This window comes from Cinclus cinclus, chromosome 1 (genome assembly GCF_963662255.1).
Source record: "Cinclus cinclus chromosome 1, bCinCin1.1, whole genome shotgun sequence".
NCBI lineage: Eukaryota > Metazoa > Chordata > Aves > Passeriformes > Cinclidae > Cinclus > Cinclus cinclus.
This window is the reverse complement of record NC_085046.1, coordinates 31,113,171-31,134,657: the sequence shown is the minus strand read 5'-3', so window position 1 is coordinate 31,134,657 and position 21,487 is coordinate 31,113,171. Positions and strand designations below refer to the sequence as shown.

The 21,487-nt window shown below is 42.3% G+C and overlaps 1 protein-coding gene across 2 annotated transcripts in view; it reads left to right on the top strand.

Moving 5' to 3' along the window:
- The window catches only part of RAPGEF5 (Rap guanine nucleotide exchange factor 5), a 154,288-nt gene extending 152,574 nt beyond the window's left edge, over positions 1-1,714 (top strand). For both annotated transcript variants that reach the window (XM_062495582.1, XM_062495573.1), the window contains one exon: positions 1,459-1,714. In XM_062495582.1, the coding sequence (XP_062351566.1) occupies positions 1,459-1,577 (119 nt within the window). In that variant the 3' untranslated portion in view covers positions 1,578-1,714. The remainder of the gene's footprint in view (positions 1-1,458) is intronic.
- The last annotated feature ends 19,773 nt before the right edge of the window (positions 1,715-21,487 follow it).

The window sequence follows — 21,487 nt, the reverse complement described above, 5'->3', positions numbered from 1 at the left end:
ACTTGCAGGCCAAAGTGTTTCTGGACTAGAAACTGGTTAGGTTCCAAGTAAATCTGAAATGCCTGTTTAATGGAAATAACATTTATATCCTAAATCCTGAAAACAAATAATTCACTTTCGAAAGTGAGGAAAAGCAGCCTGAGAAAATAACATAATTCAAGCTTTTGTCATTTGAGGTGTTAATGAGAAATACAAATGTTTTTCACTATGTTCAGAAAAGCTGCTGGGATCCTATTCCCTTAGAACAAAAAGGTCAGCTCTCTATCCTGACATAAATTTATCACATTATCCTGTTCCCTCCAGCAAGTTAGATGGCTGTTCTGCAAGGGTTCTTTGAAACAGCTGCCCAGGAGCCCCATTAGCAGCCACAGGCTGCTTTCACATCTCGTGTTACTCACACAGCATTGTAGAGATGTCTTCAGAAACAAGTGGGATTGGTGATTCCTGGAAACTTTCTCATATAGCTGGAGACTGTGGAAAAAAGGATGATAATGAAATAAAGGAGAGGGAAGAAGTGTGTGAGTTAAGATGATTGGTTCAAGGAATTTTGAAGGGTTTTTTTTTTTAAATTTATGGTAATATAAAAAATTCCTTGAGGACATGTAGACGAATGGAGCTTTCCAACATTTGCTCATCTGCCAGAAGTCAGCAATGTTGCTTTCTCTGTCTGTCTTGATGGATCTTGGGCTTGGCTTTCTTTTTCCTGTCTCTGCTAGTGCCAGTCATGCTGCAGGGTTTCACAAGCAGTGAGTTCCCACAAGCCCATTTTGAGCATAAAGCTGTAACAGAGAACAACTGCTATTCAGGCCACCTTTCTGTTACACAGCTAATTCCTCTTGCTGCGTAAACTCCCATAAAATGAGAGCATGACTTTTGTCTCTGTTACTAGATCAGAAATCAAAAGCCTAACAGATCAAAACACAGCAGCCTGTCAGAGCAGCTTTGAAGAGCTTTCGTATCCATCTGCTGTGCTGTCACCTTTCCCCAGCTCTGAAGAAAATCATCCAGGGCCTGCTGTCCTGTGGACCGGGTTAAAATTTTTAAAAAGTTGTAGTGTGGGTTGCCCTTCCCTGCTCAAGGTCCCATTGTGCTGCCAGAGCAGCACAAAGGAAACCTTGAACCACCCCTACAGGGGATGGACTGCCTGTACTGCCAGCAAAACTAAATATTCTTGAGAAGGGTCAGATTCTTGCTGACTTGTCCTCACATCCCCCTCCTTTTTGCATGCTGGCTACCCAGAATTGCCTATTTCTTTTTTTTTTTTTTTCTCTCCTTTTCTCTATCTAGCTGTTACCTCATGCATTGCACTTAAACAGCAACTCCTTGGGATTACTGTCTGTCTTTCCTGTGTCTGTGTAGCGCCTGACAGGTGGTGCAGCAGTGACTTTGTGACACAGGACAGAGAAGCAGCTGGCAAGGCACAGCTTTCTCATCCATCCCCTTTCTCCTTTCTTGCAGGCAATGAAGTTCCTTCGAAAGAGCATCACGAGCTGAAGCCATACGTCCATCACCTGCATGTCATCGACAACCAGCAAGCTCTGTTTGAGCTGTCCCACAGGATAGAGCCGCGAGCGTGAGCGTACACAGCTTCGTACAACCTTGTAACTGCAGCACTTTGAATTAAGTGAATGTTTATGCTAAGCATGTTGCTTCCCTGTATGAGAACGGTTTACTGAGTTTTATCAGTAGGTCACACAACATGCGCAGGAAAATCAGGCAAGAGCAAGCAAAGGAGCTGCTCACAGAGTTGCAGGGCAAGCTTGGTGCCATTCCCGCTGGTCTCTGGGCAACCTGAGGGAGTGGAGCAGTGTCCTTTGAGCTCAGGAGCTTGGTTTCTCTGAAAACATTGTTCGGTCCAGTGTAGCTTTCAATGCAGATTCTGCCAGTATTAGAAAGAAAGGAATCATCATGTCACAGCAGCAAAATATTTCAGCAAGCAACATGTTGCAAGGGGATGGATTCCCAGTTCACCACAGTATGTACCTCACTAATTCAAGGCTGCCAAAAGTATTGTTGCCAAAAATAATGTGCAATCTGTGCAGCTCTCATGAGTCCACTGGAGCATACTATTTGAGATGTGTGAGTAACCTATAACAGGAATATAACAAGGCAGTGCAACCAGATGAAACTTAAGATTGTGTTGTGATGTGGAGGTCAGCAGTAAACAGTTCATTCTGTTATGACTCCTTTAAGAATATGCTTTATAAAACACACTCTAAGAGCCAATCCACTTCTGTTGCAATTTATGGACACAATTGTTTGTAAACTGAAATCATGTTATTTACTTCCTTTTCAGTTATCTCAGATTTAGCACTGGCTCCTGCAGTTAATATGTTATAAATTATCATAGCAGGAGCTTTATTTTCTGCTTGGATTACACCCTGTTTGGTATCTGTTCATAGGCAAATACGTAGATCCGTCTACACTTCTAATTCCCCCCACTGGAAATAACATTTCAGCAAGTATAACTTCACCTAAACTGCACATGCTTCTAGGTTTTTAAAGAACAGAAAGGTGTCTCTTACAAGATACCAGTGTAATTACCTGCATACACACAAGGCTCTCAGCATCAGGGTCCCTTTACTGCTTTTGTCCATTGAACAGCCCTCCCCAGGACAATTCTCATGTAGTTAAAAGAACTTCATCTGGCCCTGAGCTGAGACAGCATTTCTAAAGTCATGTCTACAGCTGACCTATGTCTCAAGCACCACCATCACCTGGTTTCCAGTGCTGAGAAGTTGCCCTGAAATGATCCAGTGGATGCCACAGGCGATGTGCAGGGTGCTCTTTGGCATGTGTTTGTGCACTGACTCACAGTGACAGGCCCTTTACAGAGCAGGGAAGATACATTGCATCGCTTGCCCATCTCCGTTGTATGTTTTCCACATGAGGAAGACTTCCAAGAAAATGCTCTTTTACTAAAATGTGGGAATACTGAAGTAGCATGCTATTCATCATTGTGTTATCTCTGGTTTAAAGGGATTTGAAAAAAAAGCAGCTTTAATGAGTAGTCTGTGGGGGAATCTGTAGAATGCATTCAGTTTTCCCATCTGTGAAATATTGTATAGATCTATTGTAAAGGAAACAGATGTTTCAGAAATGTATTTGCTTGTACTTTGTTATTATCAAATACTATATGATTTTTTTTTTAAGAAAAAAAAATTCTTTTTACCCAGTAAAAAGAAAAAAAAAAATAAACTCTTGCTGGCCATGGAGTAAAAATTTCCTATGTTCTTCTGTAGATGTGACTGCACATATTGTAAATAACTCTTTTGTGCAAACAGACCAAAACTGTTCAAATGAAGATACTAGCTGTGGTGGGCTCCTTTTTGCAGTGTAAGAACAAAAACCAGATACAATTTGTTGCTTGCATTTTTGCAGTTCTTCGTAGGGCTACAGCACTTGGAGTTCCTAATATAGCTTCATTACGTGAATGCTTTCCTAGGTTTTGAGCTCCCTCTTGTGATTTTTTTTATTTTATTTTTTTTTTACTGTGCATTATTACTGGCGTTATTTTTAGGAGCTGTATGTAGACCAGCCTGCATGTTTCAGCTTATGTGGTGTAACACTCTAGTCCACAAAGTTGTTCTGGAAATCTGTGGGAGAGGGAGCATCCAAAGGTATTCAGGGTGAGAAGGTGGGGCTGTTTCTCCGTTCACTGCATTTGGCTCTGTGATAGTTTTGGTAGCTATCGTGGATGAAGCAGCAGCTCTTTGGAGAAGAATAAAAGGCAAGGAAGTGAAACAAGGAGAAAAAAAATAAATAAAGATTACTCTGTACCCAGGCTTTAATTTGAAAACCTGATAGACCTACCTGGAACACTCCTCACTCTGCCAACTCAAAATGAAGCAAAGGGATGGGTTAACTCATACAAATAGGCTTTGAGCCAGCTGAGGTGTTGGCTTTCAGCACCACTGTAATTTTACACTAAATCAGGTGTTTACCACTTGCAGCTGACATAAAATCAGTCTGAAGGCACACAGCCAGCATTAAACTTGTTATCTGTACTGTGACTAATTAGGCAGCTAGTCACAGCTTTACAAACTAGTTTTTATAGGGGCCTGCATAACTTGGATTTAAGTTTCAGGTGTGGGGGTCCAACATGGCTGCATGAATTTAATGTTAAGAATTGGGCCTTAGGACTGTTGCTATAAAGGAAAAGTAAATAGCCCAAACCTATAGCTAGTATGTCTAATTTTAAAAAGGCCCTTCTATGTCTTGATTCCACAGGTAAAGTATTGCAGAGCTTTGTTGCAGACTGGTAAGCAGCTTGAAGATGTGGAAGTTAGGAGAAGAACTAGAAGTAAACCCTGTGTTAGGGAAAGGCAGTACTATACAGCCTCTGCCAGGGTCCAACACTGGTGATATTGTGTGGTTTTTTTATTTGTTTTGGTTTTTTTTTACATCCTTCAATAGTGCAATTAGGTTACATGGTATAAAATCTATAAATCTTGTAAATTCCATTTATCACAGTCACATCTGGGGTTAAATACTCTGCATACTCTCTTTTTTTTTTTTTTTTAGTACCTAAGAGTATTTAGAACAAAGGAAAGAGCTGTGTCCCTTTATACATCTTTGATGTGGGATTTTGTGGCAACAAATTTAGATGTTTCTCTAACACAGCTTTTTGATTCCAACATCACCTTGAATAGCAATAAATTTCATTTGCATAGCAGTGGCAAATAAAAGGGTGTTATCAGAAATAAGGCCTGTGCTACTGTAAAATTACAAAGAAAGATGTAAATACTAAACACTTTAGCAGAGTAATATTTATTTGCATAGCATATTATTTATTGTCATCTTGTACACTGTTAAACACTGGGGTGAAGTCAATGAGCTGAGGTGTAAGAACACCTGCCTGTTCTCTCTTGAGTGCCATAATGGTGTCAGCTTGCATTAAAAGTAATAAAATAGAAACCCCCAAATCAAGGTATTTACCTAACTTCTCAGGGACTACAGCTAGTAGTTATCCACCATCATGAGACCTGGTATGTATGAAATAATCTGATTTACCAGAATCAATGTTGCCAATGTTTTCCTTTGCATATTTCATGCTTGTTTGCCTCTGTACATATTATTGTGTCGTGTATTTATGAGAGCTAGTAAGCAATAATTTATATGTCAAAATGGCCAAGCAATACAAGGTTAAAACTTGTAGAAGCAACTGTTATGTTTATCTTGCCTTTTCCAGTGTTTTTTAATATTGCTTTTCAAAATATAAAATCTACCTTAATGAAGTCTGGGCTCTGTGCCTTTATGCCTACCACACTTACTTATTGTTCCTATGTGGAATATTTTACTTCCAGTCTTTGAGTTCCGCTCCCTCACTGCATTTGTGAGATGGATGCAGACTCGTTCAGAGGCTCAGGAGCCTGACCCCTTTCAGAGCTGCTCATTTGTCTCTGGTCAGCAGGACTTGCTGGTACCAATGTTTCAAAGCAGGAATGATGTTAATGGGGCCTCAGCTGTGCCCTGTCATCACAGCACAGCCAAAGAGGGGCCTCAAGCCACAGTGAGAAATCCCTGTGGGAGAGGGGAGGAGTAAATCTATCTTCATATCCTCTGGAGTCTGCTTATTGGCACTTGATCCTCTTACTGAGGACAGCAAATGCTTTCCCCTGTCATCAGTCATCCCTGATGGTGTTGTTTCCTCTCCTTCCTCTAGGCTGGTCTGCAGCAGGAAGGCAGAGCTTGGGATGGGCTGCAAGTGCACTGTAAAGCAGCTGAGGCTTGCCCTGTCCTTCCTTCCTTTCCACTTGTAAACCCCGGGAGCCAGCAAGCCAAACCTGACTATTTCAGACAGAAATAACACTTGGTACTTGCAACACGATGTCTGTTTCAAGTGCTTTACAAATAGGCAGTACTTAATCCTCTGAGTGCTTGAACCTGAAGTAATCTTAAGCCTGACCTTAAAAGTGTGTCTGTTAGTGTTAGTATACAGACAGGGTGAATTCTAACCTTAATATTTAAAACAAGCCTGAATTGTTGACACTCCTCTGTAATAATCTTTAAAGATACCTTAAAGACAGACATACTTTTCCAGATCCAGTTGCACAATATGAAGAATTTATGGTCTCAGAGGTTTATCACAGTCCCTTCATTGAATATCACTGCTCTCCATGGTGTAGCCCAGAAGGCTGGGAGAGAACCTCCAAACCTGTTACAGTTATTGAGCCACACAAGAAGTTAATTTGGCAGAAAGGGCTCTCCTTACCTCCACTGCCCTTGTTGGGAGACTTTCACAAGAAGAGTGATGACTTGTAAATGGCAGGGTGTGGAGCTGAGGACAGCTGCCTTACAGCTCCAGTTGTGCTAGAAGAGCCACGAGAAGAGGGTGCTGGGCTGTGGATATTGTCCCTTAAGACCATCTGCTAAACTGTTCAAATAAAGGCTCTTCTATCCCTCTCCAACAAGAAGAGCTTGGTTGGTGGAGAGGTCAATTGGTCAATTTAAGCTGCTCAAGGGACTCTGGGAATTTTCATCTGAAGTAATCAGGGGTCTGTGATGAGCCATTCCTACAGGAGCTGTGTGACCCCAGAGGCAGCAGGTGAGGGCAGTTTGCTCGGGGCAAGCATAGCCCTCTAGTGCAGAGCAGCACTGACTTGCATGGGGACATTTGCTTTGTGCCAGGTAGAGATGATTTTCTCAGGAGGAAAATAATTATCAACCTGAAAAACAAACCTCCCAAATATTTGCTGTGTTTCACGTCCCAGCAAACTTTCATGCCACCCAAAGCCTCTGCCCTGGAGTTCTGCTGTCTTCTGCCGTGGGATGGTACCTGAGATGCAACAGCAAAACTCAAGGAAGGTAAGTCTTCCACTCCTACAATGTCCACCATTTAACACTGGAGACGTGTGGGATGGCCCCTTACACTCATGGGCACAATAATACTGTGAAATACTTGTAGTGTGTCAGAGTTAAAAGAATTGAGCAGTGTCATTAAAGTCTAGAGGAATGAGGATGGCAAAGGTGGGTTAAACAAACAATTGTTGAAAGAAACCTGTTCTCCTGCATTCCCTCTTGTCTGGGGGAAGGTCTGGTGATGGCCCTGACATCAACTCAGGTGGTTAGAGCATGGTGCAAACAATTCTAAGGCTATGGGTTTGATGCCAGTAGGGGCCATTCACTTAAGGGTTAAACTTTGATCATCCTTCTGAGTCCCTTCTAACTCAGAATATTTTGTGTTTTCATAACCCCTGTTAACTTGACCAGCATCTGCCTCAGACCCTTTAAAAGTATGACAGTGCTACAGTCTGCAGAATTTTAATTTTCACTGCCCATTGTAGTGATAAGCAGTTGCAGCTGGTGGTCTCCCCAGGAGGTTTGTACTACCACTCCCTTGCAGAGATGCAAATCCATGCATTTAGGGAACAGTCTGGACTTCAGCATGGCTTTTTCATCTGTTTCTTATGCCAGGGAGGGAAGGTGGCATTGTCTGGAAAATCCACAAACACCAGAGGTTTATGTCCAAGAAGGAGACAGAGGACTCCTGTAACTTTATTCAAATAAAGGGAGGGAGTCCGCTGGGGCACAGGCTCCTTTTATCCCAAACGCCTGGCTACAAGTTGCCATCTTCCTTTCTCCATTGCTGAGGTACTCGGGAGGTACAGCCTTCCCGAACCGCCTACCACATATTCCCCCTTGAATCTACTATTTTATCCCTAAGCTCAGAAACTCAGGCTTGTGCAGACCCTTCTCTGTACAAGCCAAGCTGTCTGGGCTCTGCAACAAACCTACAGCCCGAAGCTGGTAGAGACATTAAGACCCGTTTCAAAGACATTAACACCCATCAAATTGTTTGTAAAAGACATTACCTTTCCTCTCGGCATGGTCTGGAAAGCCTTGGAAAGCTTTCTGAACAGGCTGCTGACCTTTTCCAGGTTCCATTTCCCCAGGGGAAATCTCAGGCTAGAGGCAATCCTCCCCACTAAGAAAAACACAACCATCCTAGAGAAAGCAGGCAGCTAAAACCCAGGTGAAAACTCATTTTAGGGTTAGGAAGGAGAAGAGCTATTTGGGAAGTCCCGCAAATGAGAAGGAAGCTCTTCTATTTTTATTCTCTGCATGGGTCTGTTGGACTGCTCCAAGATCTTTGGGCTGGTGAAGTGGTCATTTTGCAGGGAGAGGTGGATAGTGCTGGGCCTGCTTGTAAGCAGGGCTGATTCCTAATAAGAGGTGTTTTGTGGACTGCCTTTAGTGTTCTTTACCATCCTAGTGCCACTAGTTCCTATGACTGAGGTTTCACCTTTCATGTCTCTGTGGTAAGGAGTCAAAGTAGACCTGGGCATGCTAAGGAATAGTGAATCAACATAGCTGAGAATAAAATTTGATTGGAAGGCCAAACTTTACCCTTTTTAGTGGAAAATGTGACTCAGTTGTATAAGTTTATAGAAGTACACGAGCAAGACATGACAATGCCATTAAGCAGAATCAGATAAACTAAACCACACTGAAGGACAGTAACTGGGGTGGGCAGCCTGCTTTGAGTAGGTAGGTCTTAAAAGATGGCTTGTGCAAGGAGATGGGCTTTTCAAACAGATTTTCTTGCAGAAAGTTTTCAGGGCCTCTGAAACTTGCAGCTTTTTGTTCTGTTCTCCTGCTGTTGCTAACACCAATTCAAGTCCTTTCCTGTCCTCAGCAGAGAAAGGGCTGGTTCAGAGTGACTGCTAGCACTCCAGATAAGGTTATAAAGAAAAATAAAGGAAAAGTCTTGTCGTCCCAGCTGAGTGTGGGACTGCCTCTGTAGGAAATGAGTTAGATGGGAGTACTACTTAGCAGGGAAAAATGGCACTGGTAGAACTTGTCTATTTAACCTAAGTGGTGACGTGTCCCTTGAGAGAGGTGCTGCCAGGTGTGACAGACGGGTTGAAAGCAAAGATCTGTAGATTGCTGGAAGGGAATTCACTAGCAAACGTAAACAGGGATGTTTTGGACCTAGAAATGAAAAGGATGGTGAGGATCAAGCCCCAGTTCAAGTGCCTCCTTGGTAAGCTATGGAGGCTCCTGACAAATGTTTGTGAGAGTTCTCTATAATGCTAGTCAGAGGTTTTGCTGCTTCATGAGCAATGAAGCTGTTACTGAGGTCACTGGGGACTTGCCCCAGCCATGTGTGGCTGTTGGTGGGGGTGACTGTGGTACACTCAAGTGTCTGCTGAGAAAGCCAGCCCAGCAGATCTAGGTGACAATTCTTAGGTCATAAAGCCCTCCAAAGTTTGCAGTCTTCAAGTTATGCCAAGCAGCTTGGCAAAACTTTCATCATAACAAAGCCAGCTGCTGGCCGTCTCCCTCTCATTCAGAACGACTGTGTGAAATCAAGTTGAACTTCTATTGATTTCCACTGGGTTTTAAAAGCCCAGGATACCCAAATGTGTGCTGTCAGACCAAGTCTCTGGCTACACTATGAAACAGAATATGGTCTCTCTATCCAATCTGAAATACTTTAAATTAGCAAATAACCCTGAACTGCTTGATCTGCTTCTGATGTTGGGCTTCATAGAAGGCCAGTCCCTCTAATTGTGGTGCAGTGCCAGAAGAGGACCAGGCAGAGCTGTTGGGTGCCCTGTCACACTCACAGTAATGAAAATTGTAGCTGACACCAGCTGCCAGCATTGAACTTTGCTGAAGGCTACAGCTACATGCTCCATCTTCAGGGCACATTGTTGGCTGGAGGCCTCTTTTTAAGTCCAAGTAAGTGATGATGTGATAGTAGGAGCTAGAAGAGGGGCATAAGACAGGGTGTAGAAGGAACTGAACAAGTTCAGCACAGCAGAGGTAGAACACGGGAGTATTGTTAAGGGAAAATAACACACATCTGAAAAAATCTTCATGCATGTCTAAAATTAATTTAGACCCTTGTTTGCTACTTAGTTGATGAGGTAATTCACTTTTCTTTTAAATTGGAATTTCTGCTGAAGTGCATAACGTAGTTTAGTCAATCAAATTTAATTCTGTGCATTTTGCAAACCTGATTGATTCCTCTGAACAATTTGAGTGACTCCAGGGAACCTGATCCAGCTTTGTAAAATGCAAATGAGGAAAGACTTCAGCTAAATGTTAAGGTTTTCAGAGGACACTGAGAAATCATAGTACATTAAAGGTTGGTATAATTTCCCAGCAATAACCAGACAAGAAACTACTGGAGCCATGTATTCTTAAGAATAAGACAGGGTTCTTATTGGAGGCATCTCTGCAAGGAATACATCAGCATCCTGACCAAGGAATGAGTTTGGTTGACTTGTGGTTGGCTGGTGTCAGCCAGAACAAACTTCCTGCAGTCAACCTGCTTTGAACAGCATTTTCCTTTTCAAAAACTCAGAATACCATTGACATCTAGTGGTGAAATCCTGTGCCCTGAGTGTCAGTTTATTGCATCAAAACCGCCAGCATGACCTTGAGGAACTGCAGGACATAACACAGCAGTAAGAGGCTCCTCTATCATCTGCATGGTCCACTGACCCCATTTTATTAGATTCGTTGACTCAGATTCCTCTTTAAGTGGACGGATGGGATTATCTGTTCAGCATATTTTTGTGCATGTTCTACCCTGGATTTAACTTTCAGGCTTTATGATGAGAGTGCACATTGACTTAGGACAGATGCCAGTGGAAATAAAGACTGTTGCCTTCTCATCTGTCAGAAGTTCCTGAAGTCAGCATCTCATCCAAAGCTCTTGGCTGTAGTGAGAGCATTTGGTCTGGGGCAGCTTCTCCAAACATGCTGCAAAGTTGTCTGAGTGTGTTTGACAAAAGAAAGTAAATCCCCAGCCTGCTGGGTTAATGGTGAAGTTGAATTCACTGTTTAGTGGAAGGATGGGTTTTGTGAGCCCAAGGAAAAGGTTGTCTTCCGAAGATGCTGTTGTGTATATGCTCCTGGCAGGCTGGTGATAGTGTGTGGCTCTGTTCTCTGTATCAGTGGTACCCCCAGCAGCACAGCTGCAGATGTCACAGGGAAGCTGCAAATAGATAAGACAGGAGCATTTTGTAGTCATATACAAGGCAAGCCTCCTCTGCTGAGTAAACCTCATATTTCAGCTACACACAGAGCATGGGTATTCGTGCTTTACCCGACCATTGATGCAGCTAATGAGTGCAGCTCACTGGGGGCTCCCCCAGACTTGCTGTGACATTGCAACTATGGTCACAGTGACCGCCTAGGGGCCATAACAGGAACTGCTGACACTTGCTCTTTTGTGGATTGGGGAAGAAGAGTGCTCCTGGACAGCAGTGAAAAGTACTGTCAATAGGACTTAATCATTTAGTGGCACTCTGAGGGCTTTGAAGGCAAAGAGAAAATGCTCACCAATTTAAGGCACTAGAAGGCAGAGAGGAGATGCTGTTTTAAGGAGAAGAAACTTCAAAAAGAGAGGCAGAGAGACATGGCCAAGGTCACATGGCACTAGAGCATCATCTAGATCGAGCCTCACCCACCCTTGGGCACTTCCATTGGTGCTTCCTCTGTGGCTGCTCACTAAACCTGTAAAAGAGTCAGTGAAGGAAAAAGAGGCAAGAGCCTGATGGAGACAACTAGAAGCTGGATGGTGGCAGGGCACAGCCTCCTCCTGGATGGCTGCTCACAGCCTCTCTGTCTCCAGAGAATTGCTCAATTTTCTGCTTGGTGGAGCAGCTGTGGTGTTGCTTACATGGGCTCTCCATTCCACAACTTTGAGGTGTTTACTACTTTGTTTTGAGGAAATCAGTGTGACTTGGAAAGTCTTCCTCTTCTTTAGCAGGGTGCCCATCTCAGATGTTGAACTTTCTACAGCTGTTGCCTGTGCTGGCTGACTGGCTGGATAAACCTACTCTGGGGAAATGGGGTGGGTGTATGGGTAGGGAAGGTGACTTACATGGAGTTAGATGATGCAGTCCACAACTGCGAGCATGGAAGAGACATTTTGGAAGCTGGAGAAAGGTTCTGCACCTTTCTCAGGCTCCTTGGAGTAACCTGCTTCAGGGGACACCGACCCACCTCTTCCTGGGTGCTGTTCCCACTGTGGGGCCTCCTCACTGGCCACAGGTGGGCACATTTCCAATCTGATCCTTTGCATCTTCCTCAGTGGCTTGCCACTGACAGCGGTTTATTCTCTGGGTCTCTTATTTTTCCAAATACCAACCAGCTCTTAATAGTTTGGTCTCTAGTAGCCTTTAGCTTATTTGGTTTAGTTTTTTTTTTCTATTAATCACTTAATTGAAAGAAAGGGGGTGACTTTATATTCCTGGTTTGTAGAATCTCAGGCTGAATGCCAACAAATACACACTGCGGCCAAAAAACAGGAAACTTGACCTAGAAAATTGTATCCTGTCTTGTGTACAGGGCTGTGCCATCAGTTGATTGAGAGATTAGGGAGCTATGCACTAAATTTTGCTTTTGTGCTTTTTTTCTCCTTTATACCAGCAGTCATTTCTAGAGTCAGAGAGAGTACTTGTGGGAGAAAGAACTTACAAGTGATACAATTGAGGAGAAAGGACTGGTTTTAACATAGTTTCTAAAGAAAAAGGACTGATTTTTACCCTTTCTTATGCCTTATAGATTTCTAGTTACTTGAGACATATTTCACCAGATCTGGAAGAGTCAGGAAAGGCTCAGAAATAAATAGAGGTCTGTGAGGGAACTCAAAAGGCAGCTGGAAGAGATGAGGGGAGGTAAAACAGGAGGCTGCAGCACTGCTCCTCATCCCTGTGGTGCTCTGTGGCCAGCAAGAAGCCAACTCTTCCCTGATTCATGTCAGTTCTTGCCCAGTGGAAATTTTGCTGGTTGTAGGAAACAATGTGTGGGTACATTTGAGGAAGGTACTGTTGGTGAACCTTGCTTTTCACCCTGGAGGTTTAGTGTCTGGAGGTGCTGGCAAGGCATTGATCCAGGGCCATAATCTAGTTCTTGCTTTTGCCACTCCAGGCAAGTCTTCTGATGTTCTTTTGGCTCACGTCATGGTCCTTTCCTCCTGCTTTTTTCCCAGTCCTGCCTTTTTGTACACCCTGCAAAGAGGATGAAGTGTCTCAGGCAGGAGGGGCGACCATTTTTGAGCTCTGTACATTACAATAATATCCCTATGTTCCTGCTACTCTATTCCTAACTAATCACTGCCAGTAAAACACTGGTGTATATATATATGTATATAATTTATATATTTATATTTAATGGGGAGCAGGAGTAATTTTTGCTTTCTTCTCCTGTGTTTTTTTAAGTTCTCAGAAAAAGCATGGAGAAGAGAGCAGTTCAGGATAACAGAAACTGAGTATCGGTGTTGGAACGCAGAAGCCTGGGAGTTTTGAACTTCCTGTGCTTTCTGACACTGATCCTCCAGGAGAGCACTGCTTTTGATTTGAGGCCTTGGAGGAGGCTTCCAAATCTGAGTGATAGAGTTAAAGTCATGGGTGTGTACTTAGAATAGAAATGTGTAATTTCACATGGTGAAGGGTTTTAAATTTGGAGGTTTAGAATATAATAATGGGTATGAGACAAGATAAGTTCTTGGGCATTGTCTCTTTCTGTCTTCTTCCTTCTTCATGTTTTCAGGTAGTAGATTTTGATTAAAATGTCAGAAGTATAAGTAATCTAAGTGTTAGCTCTTTATTGGACTGTTCAACTTTAAAAGACCTTATAACTAGTTAAATTTGTCTCCATTTTACTCACTTTTAACTGGTGGCTAAAACTACTGCAGAACTCTCTGTACTTTAAATAAAAATTTAATAAGCAACCAAATCTGAACATGAGAAATTAATCTTCTTCATGTTTTTAATCCGAACTCTAAGTAAAACAAACAAAAAAAAACCCACAAAAACCAAACAAATCCAAAACAAAACAAAAAACCCAACTAATTAAGTAGTACAATTAATCCATTTGCATATCAGTCTTATTGCTATCCTAAATATTTTATGGTGGAAAGACTAACATTTGACTGCCTTACAGCACCTTTTCTGAAGCTCACTTAAGGAGTGTGAGTAAAGTGCTTTAGGAAGAAAGGAGCTGAAGCAGTCCTAAATGTTGTTTGGACAAGAAAGACAATTTGAATATCCAGTAATGGCACCAACATGAGGCAGAACTGCAGTTGCACAAAGCAGATAATAGTACAAGTGTACTTTATAACAAAGACATATTGACTTGTCTTTTAATCTACAAAGAGATGTTTCTAGCTGGAGCAAGCTGGGAAGGCATCAGATCAAGTTTCCTGTCTTGATTTCAAATATATAGCAAGCAAGTGAGCTTAAGTAATGTAAACAGAAGATTGTGTAGTGGTTGTTTTGGTGTTTTGGGGTTTTCAATATGCTTGTCATTGTTTATTATTTTGTTTTTGGTTGGATGGGTGTTTTGTTTTGAGAGGGTTGGAGGATTTTTTTTTTAATTTTTTTTTTTTTTTTAATTTTTTTTTTTTTGTAAAAAGGAACAAAAAGGCAGTGAATAGCTCAGCGTTGGTGAGTGGAAGTGGAGTCTCACAATGCCATCTAGGGGCTCCTTTGCTTGAGAGAGGACTACCTGTGCCTAAGTCCCACTAGCTGGGAGCTGGCAATGCATTTTTACTGCTCTTACCTGGGCAAGAGCAGTTCCAAACATGGATGATATCTGTTCAGCCCCTCCTATACATGGGAGAGAGCCTCACAGTGTTATAGAGTCATAAGTTTTAGGCTCTTATGCCCAATCTGTGGGAGATGTCAGGTAAAGCCTGCATTTGAAAACCATGTGGATCAGTATTCGCTCTTTCATTAATCTGGCTGCAGAAAAGGAAAAACTAATTTTAGTTCAGGCAGGGAGCTGGATGAGACTTTTATTTTTATTCACTCAGTAGAAGAGTCTTGATTGGCCCATTTCTCTCCAGTAAAGGTGGTCTTGACCTCGTTCTGCTCTTGTTTCTATGGCATGGCTTTACATTTTTTTTTTTGCTGAAAGCCTGTGTGGAGTGAAAAATCATTTGTGGGCGAGGTAACTGTCTATGGCAGAATTTCATTTGGGAAAATGGCATCATCATAGCAGGTCAATTGAAGCACAAGTGCTGGAACAAGGGTATCAATTACAATGATAGCAGTTCTAGTAGCAGGAATGATGGTGGTTGTGGTATTTAAGCTACAAGTGTGTAACATCACAGTAAGACTTGGGCATTTGGCGTCCTGGCTCATTCCTCAGCAGCCAGAGCAGAACCTATTTTAGGCTGTATTTATTTTTATACATCAGTGACTTCCTCTGCTTTTATTCTGTGAGCAAGATGGCAGGCAGCCTTCTGAAAGGGATGATGTTTGGGGTATTTGTGATAACCAGTGTGACTCTGCTGAAGAGGTGTAACCAGCAGGTTCCTGATGGCTGACAGGCACATTCCTGGGACCACATTTGGTCCTGGAAGCCTCTGTATTCCCAGTGTCTGTGTCACAATCAAAGCATTACCAAGCACAGACATATTGGACATGACAAAAGAGTGCAGGTAATATTCTATAACCACTGTCACACCCTCTCCAACCTGCTTTTTATTAAAACTTGGTTAAAACAGAAATTTTCCTTTATTACCAGTGATTTAAGTTTAGATTCTGTGATATTACACACACACATACTTGATTCATTGTCCTTGAAAGAAAGTGGAGAACTAGCCTGTGATATTTACCTATATGTATAGTTAAACTCCCTGTTGGGAAATATTGAACCTTGATTTTAATATGGGATAGACTGTATCTGAAAGCAAATGAAAAATATTAATGTGACTTGCTGCAGTGACTTGCAGCATCCTGGACACCAGAGATAAATTTGTCAAATGAAACAGGACAACAATGACACCTTCTGTAGAACACTTGAAATGTCATGTCTTTCTGCTTTGGCTTCTTCCCTTGGAAATTCCTAACCTATACCTGGCAAAGGGCTGAAACACATATCTCTACAGAGAAGTGCTTTCTCTACCAGGCTGTACACATGCATCCCAGGCTGTCATATCTCAAGCTGTAAAAACCATTTTGGCAATCCTATTCCACATTTGTTTGGGGTTTTTTTTCCTGTCCAAAAGCATGCTTGCCCAAATGAGTGAGAAGTTGAATTCCTCATATGGCAACAGGAATAGGGGGCCCTGCCCAAGGTTAGAAGTACTTCCAAGCCACATATTAAAAATATTCCACTGCACTCTGTTTCCTAAATGAATTTGTTAAAAGGAGAGAGCACAAGAGGGAGCCAGACTCTGCATCCTGCTTAAGGCTTGTGTCGGGAAGCAGTAAGGGGAGCCTGGAGCTTGGTCCCTGTGCTCCAAGCTCTGTCTCTATTTGCTCAGTGGTTCTTGTACCAGGTCCTGGGGACACCGAGTGAACCTTCCAGGACTCCCCAACCCCAGGTGATGTCCAAGGACTTGGACTACAAAGTCATATCTCATGTCTTGCCCTCTGACATCAAAACAAGTAGAAGAGCATCCCACCCAGGCCTGGCAGGATGTGAAGAGGTGTAAGATATGGTTTTGATCTTGTTTCCAGTGAGGAGGAAGCACAATACAAACCTCCTGTTCCATCTCTCCACCCACTACATTCTCATGGTGCAGGTGCTGGGTGAAGAGCCCTGGCACTGCTGGAGCAGGTTTGTTAACTCTCCAGCAGGAGCACAGCTGCTGTGGGGGCATGGGAGGAAGGAGCCTGAGCCCTCAGCTTTCTGTGCCATGTGTGGTCACCACATACAGTGCTCAGGAGATGCCCTCCCCAGGGTCTGCAGCTGGCAGCCAGCACTGACTTTGGAAGCAAACCCTAACTTCAAAGCATCTGGGACTTTTACTGCTTCTGATTTTTAGCTGAAAATCACTCTTGCAGGGTATGACAGAGTTGGGAGCTGAATTTCTGCCCCCTGAACCTCAGACTGCTGTCTTCACCATTGATCAGCCTTTTAGTTGCCACATACATCCTGAAATAATCCTCTGTGCTTCTGCTTTCTGTAAAGGCATTGTGCAAAGACTTTATCTACCATTTTGCTGGGTTACTGAAAATGTCATGAAGCTCTGTTTAGGAATGGAAAGTCATCCAGATTCCTTCACATTTGGTGCAATAATTATCAGCTATCATGAGGTTAACCCAAGGTTTCAGTGTTGGAACAGCTACCCACAGGATGTTACAGGCTGAACACACACCAGGATACAACACAGGGTATGATGGGAATATGGGCTGCAAATTCAGTCTACACAACCCATACCATGCAGCTCTTCCAGCACACAGGCATCAGTGTCGTGTGCAGCTCTGCTCTGTAAACACCATTTCTTCTATCTGAAACTTGTCAGAAGGTTTGGATTAGAGTCCCTAAAACTCCTTGCAAGTCAGCAAGTGCTTCCTTATTCTTAAGAGAGCAAAACTAAGAACTTGGGCTTTGTTCCATATAATATATTCTCAGGAATTTTTTCCCCCTGTATAACTTGACTGACTACAGCAGTGCTAGTTCAGATCTTTTTTTTGTGTGTGTTTGTTTTCCTGATAATGCTTCTGAAAGTGACTGCACAATTAAAATGTATATTACTTCACAATTTTATTTGTATGTATTAGAATCATTAAGGCTTTGCACGATTGTGCCCCAGATAAACAGGTGTCCCCTTGCACATCAAACATTACCTCTGTTTTAGTGACCTGCACTCTCTTGTGTACCTGGTACAATGAGAATTCAGCTGAAAGAAAATTGAGAAGAAAGCATTGTTTGAATGGTATTTCATGTTAACATATCAGATGCAATGTCAGGAGCAAATTACTGCTGTGGCTGCTACCTGAAATTTTATATGGTGTTAGCTTTGAGTACCAGTCCATATAAATTTGTGTAGGTGAGTTTGGTGTTGATCAAGTCTCTGTTGGCATCATTTGTATTTCATGCTTTCACTGCTGAAATTCATTTTTTGGAACTCAAGACTCTTCCTACTCCCTGGCTACACAGTTCATACCCTCTTGGCCCATTCCCTCCTCCAAGTTTACTGGTCTCCCACAGCTTGTGGTGGATGCCCAGCCAGCCCTAAGGGCAGGCAAGGTCCCAGGCAGCAGGTCCCACATCTGTTTGGCATCTTCTGTTAATTTTCATTTGGTGTGGTGGTGGCCTTGGTTGAGAAATATTGACAATATTTGCATGCCAGCTTGCTGGCAAGGATAACATCCCATTTGGGGTTAGCAACACCTGTAGCATTCTGAATTTTGCTGGAGATGTGCTGTATTTACATCTAGGCATGTACAGCTCCTCCCTCTCCTAATCTGACACACACAGGCACTCACATCTCTTGCAGAGAAAGGGTGAGCTGTTCATAGGAGCCCATCCAGGGTGGGTGCTGGGGCTTTTTGTTGGTGCTCCACAGGGTGCCTCATCCGTAAGCAGGGGCAGGCATCCACTCAGCCACACAACCACAGAGCACAGTGTCACCTAAAAAGAGCATTAATTAAAGGGTGTCAGGAGAGGAGAAAAAGAAGAGGTATTTTTTGTGGGGAGGAAGAAAGCAAGGACAATATCTTTTCCTTAAAGAGGACAAAATAAATATATATTTTGCTGCCATCTTTAATTTTTGGAGGGAATTTTCCTTCTAGTATTGCATATCAAACCTTCTGCCCATTTCCATGCAATTTGTCAGGGCAATGTTTGCAGGCAACGCTGGAAATTGAACTGCTTCTTTTGGTTTATTTTCTATACTTAATACAGCACAAATCCTGCTATGTGCTTTCAGACTCAACCTGCTGCTCTCTAAAAATGTCATGCACCAGCAGTAGGGAAATTCTGGAACATTTATGTAAAATTATATCTGTTTTCAGAAGCATTGATGGATTTTTATTAATTAGATGCTGTAATGCAAAACCAACATAATATGTTATATATAAAAATATACATATGCTATATATGTGTTCACATCTTTAGGAGAAAAAAAAGTATCAAACTAAACAAGTGTTTTCTTTTTTTGAAAGGCTGGGAACTGGATAGTCACCCAGCGCAGAAAGTTTGCTAAAGAATATGGTCAAATCTATAAATTAGATTATCTACTAGTAAATCAGAAAGTCAAAACTACTGGGACTAATGACCCCTCTGAACAGTGGCAGATACAAGTGCTCTCTGCACAAAATTTCTTCACTGAGACTGTGCTCATCTCATCCAAGCAAGCTGTAAGGGCAGCCCTCTGGATGACCTTCCCCTGCCTTTGGGGAAGGAGGGTAGCAGTGAGTGTTCTTTTTCCTCTTACAGGTTTTTCTTTTCCTTCCCCGTATTTGTAGTGACACCTCTGCTGTCTCCCTGAAGCTGCAGGTTTTTGCAAAGTGATTTCAAGATGTTTGTGGAAGTGCCTCAGGATCACAACCAGGTCTCCATTTTTTTCAAAACTTTTCAGATTTATTTCTTGTTTCTGCTTCCAAAAATCTCATTTTAACCAAGTACCTACTGTGCTGACTGCTGGGGTTACAGCTAGGCAGCAGAGCTACCTTTTGCCTGCAGTTTCTTCATGAGGACATAGTTTCCTTAATAAATGTGACTGTAAATGCCAGTGGCACCCATAAGGCGCCCATAAGGTTTCCATTATCAAAATTTAGTTTTTAAAGTAAATTTCACTTCTTTCCATTTCTCCTCAGACCACCATTATAAAACCACCAAGTTGCTGAATACTAATTTTTCTATTAAAAACACTGTTCTGTAAGCAGTGAAATTAATGAAAACTAGTTTTCAGTTAATTAAATTGGCAATTTCCATGTTGATTTCTCTATCTTCAATCCTTTCCTGTCCACTAAAACAGAGACTGCATCTTTCCCCCATGTCCCATTTTACTCTCAACCTCCTTCTCCTCTGTCCTCGGTCCTGATTCTCCCCATGCCAGCTTTACCCAGAGCTCAGCACCCTCAGGCTATGTCCATCACAACTCATCCCTAGGTGGGCACAGGCTGGCCAGGTAGTCTGGTTTGACTTTGGCTAGGAAAAGCCCAATGGAAAACAGGCAGATTTCCCTCAGCAGATTTTCAGGGAAAGAGGGAAGATGATAACCTTGAACGGTTCCTTCACCTCAGCTGCAACTTTTCAGAAAATATATGACAAATTAATTTATATATGTATCTCTTTTTTTCTTTTTCAAATTCAATTGCTGTACAATTGCTCTTCTACAGCTGGCTGTAGACCTCCTGAGATAAAATTGGGGGATTGAACAGTAACTGGATGTTTTAATTTTGTCAGTCTTCCTTCTTTAGAAATTCAGGCTAAAATAGCTTGGGAAAACTGAGTACCACAGATACCTGAGCACAAGAAGAGCATTTTGAGATCTGCTGGTGTCATAGTGACTGAAGAAAATAGATGACTATAGTGGGAGGAATTGCCAATATAAGACATTGGTAACAAGGAAAACTTAAGGGAACCAAGTATTCTGAAACAAGCCTGGTGAGAGTGCAAAGTAGCATCATAAGGAATGGGAGAGGAACTCAATCTACTTTCATCTGTCCAGAAATGCACATCTTTTCTACATGGCATTTGAAATCATGTTTAAGATGACCCCACACACATTTTAAGTTTTAGTACTTTCCCAATGGTAGTGCAAAATGTTGAAGGCTTTAAGGAATCTGTTCTTGTGGAAGATGCTCCTTCCTGTGTCAGGGCATTTGGAACTAAGCATTCTTTATAAGATTCCTTCCAACTCAAATAGTCCTAGAATGCTCTGATTCTGTATATGCATTTGGGGAGCTATATTTTTATCCTCAATTGGCAGCCCTGATGAAAGCATTTCTCTGGGATACAGAATTGAGCTTTTTGTTAGTAGTTTGACAATATGACAGTGAGGACCTGGCACAGCAGGAGAGTGGAAAAATTGTGTGAGCTGCTCATCAAACAGGGACAAGGTCTTCCTGGCACTTATATCTGTGCTAAAATATTTTTACTTGCCTCTTATTGTTGTCTCCCCTGTGGAGTACTTGGGCTCAGGGGACACTGCTTAGTTGGGAATGTGGGTTGTGATGGCTGGCTGAGCTATGTTCAAACAAACATCTGGCCCTCCTGAGCTCTGGGATATAAAAAATATGCAGCTTTTCTATATATTTTTGGTGATACAGCCCCAAATGTGTGAGCAGAGAAGAAATGGTGCCTTCATGGTGGGAAAAGAAAACAAATGAAGAGAGGATGTGCTGGATATTGACAGACACATGAAGTGCTGCTTGCCTTGAAACCAATTTCTTTTGTAGGAGCCAAGGCTGCTTCCTACACAGCCTGTGATCATAGTGGTCAATCAGGTAAAAATCAGTTACATTCTCATCTCTGTTTCCACTGACAATTTGAGGGCAAATTTGTATAATCCTTCATAGCAATGCTTGCAAGCCCTGTCTCTACAGATTTTGGGGAAGACACCTTTTCATCCAGCAATCTTTTGACTGTCTGGAGGAGGCACATGCCTGTTCAACATTCCTTGAGAATAGACTCTGAGAGGAGGATGGGCTTAAATGTTAAGTGTTAATGGGCTAAATTTCATCCTTGAACCTTCTGACACATATAGACAGCACACACTGAGAAGAGAATCATATAACCTATTACTTCTTCTCTTATCTGTTTGCAGGATTTTGTGGTAGTA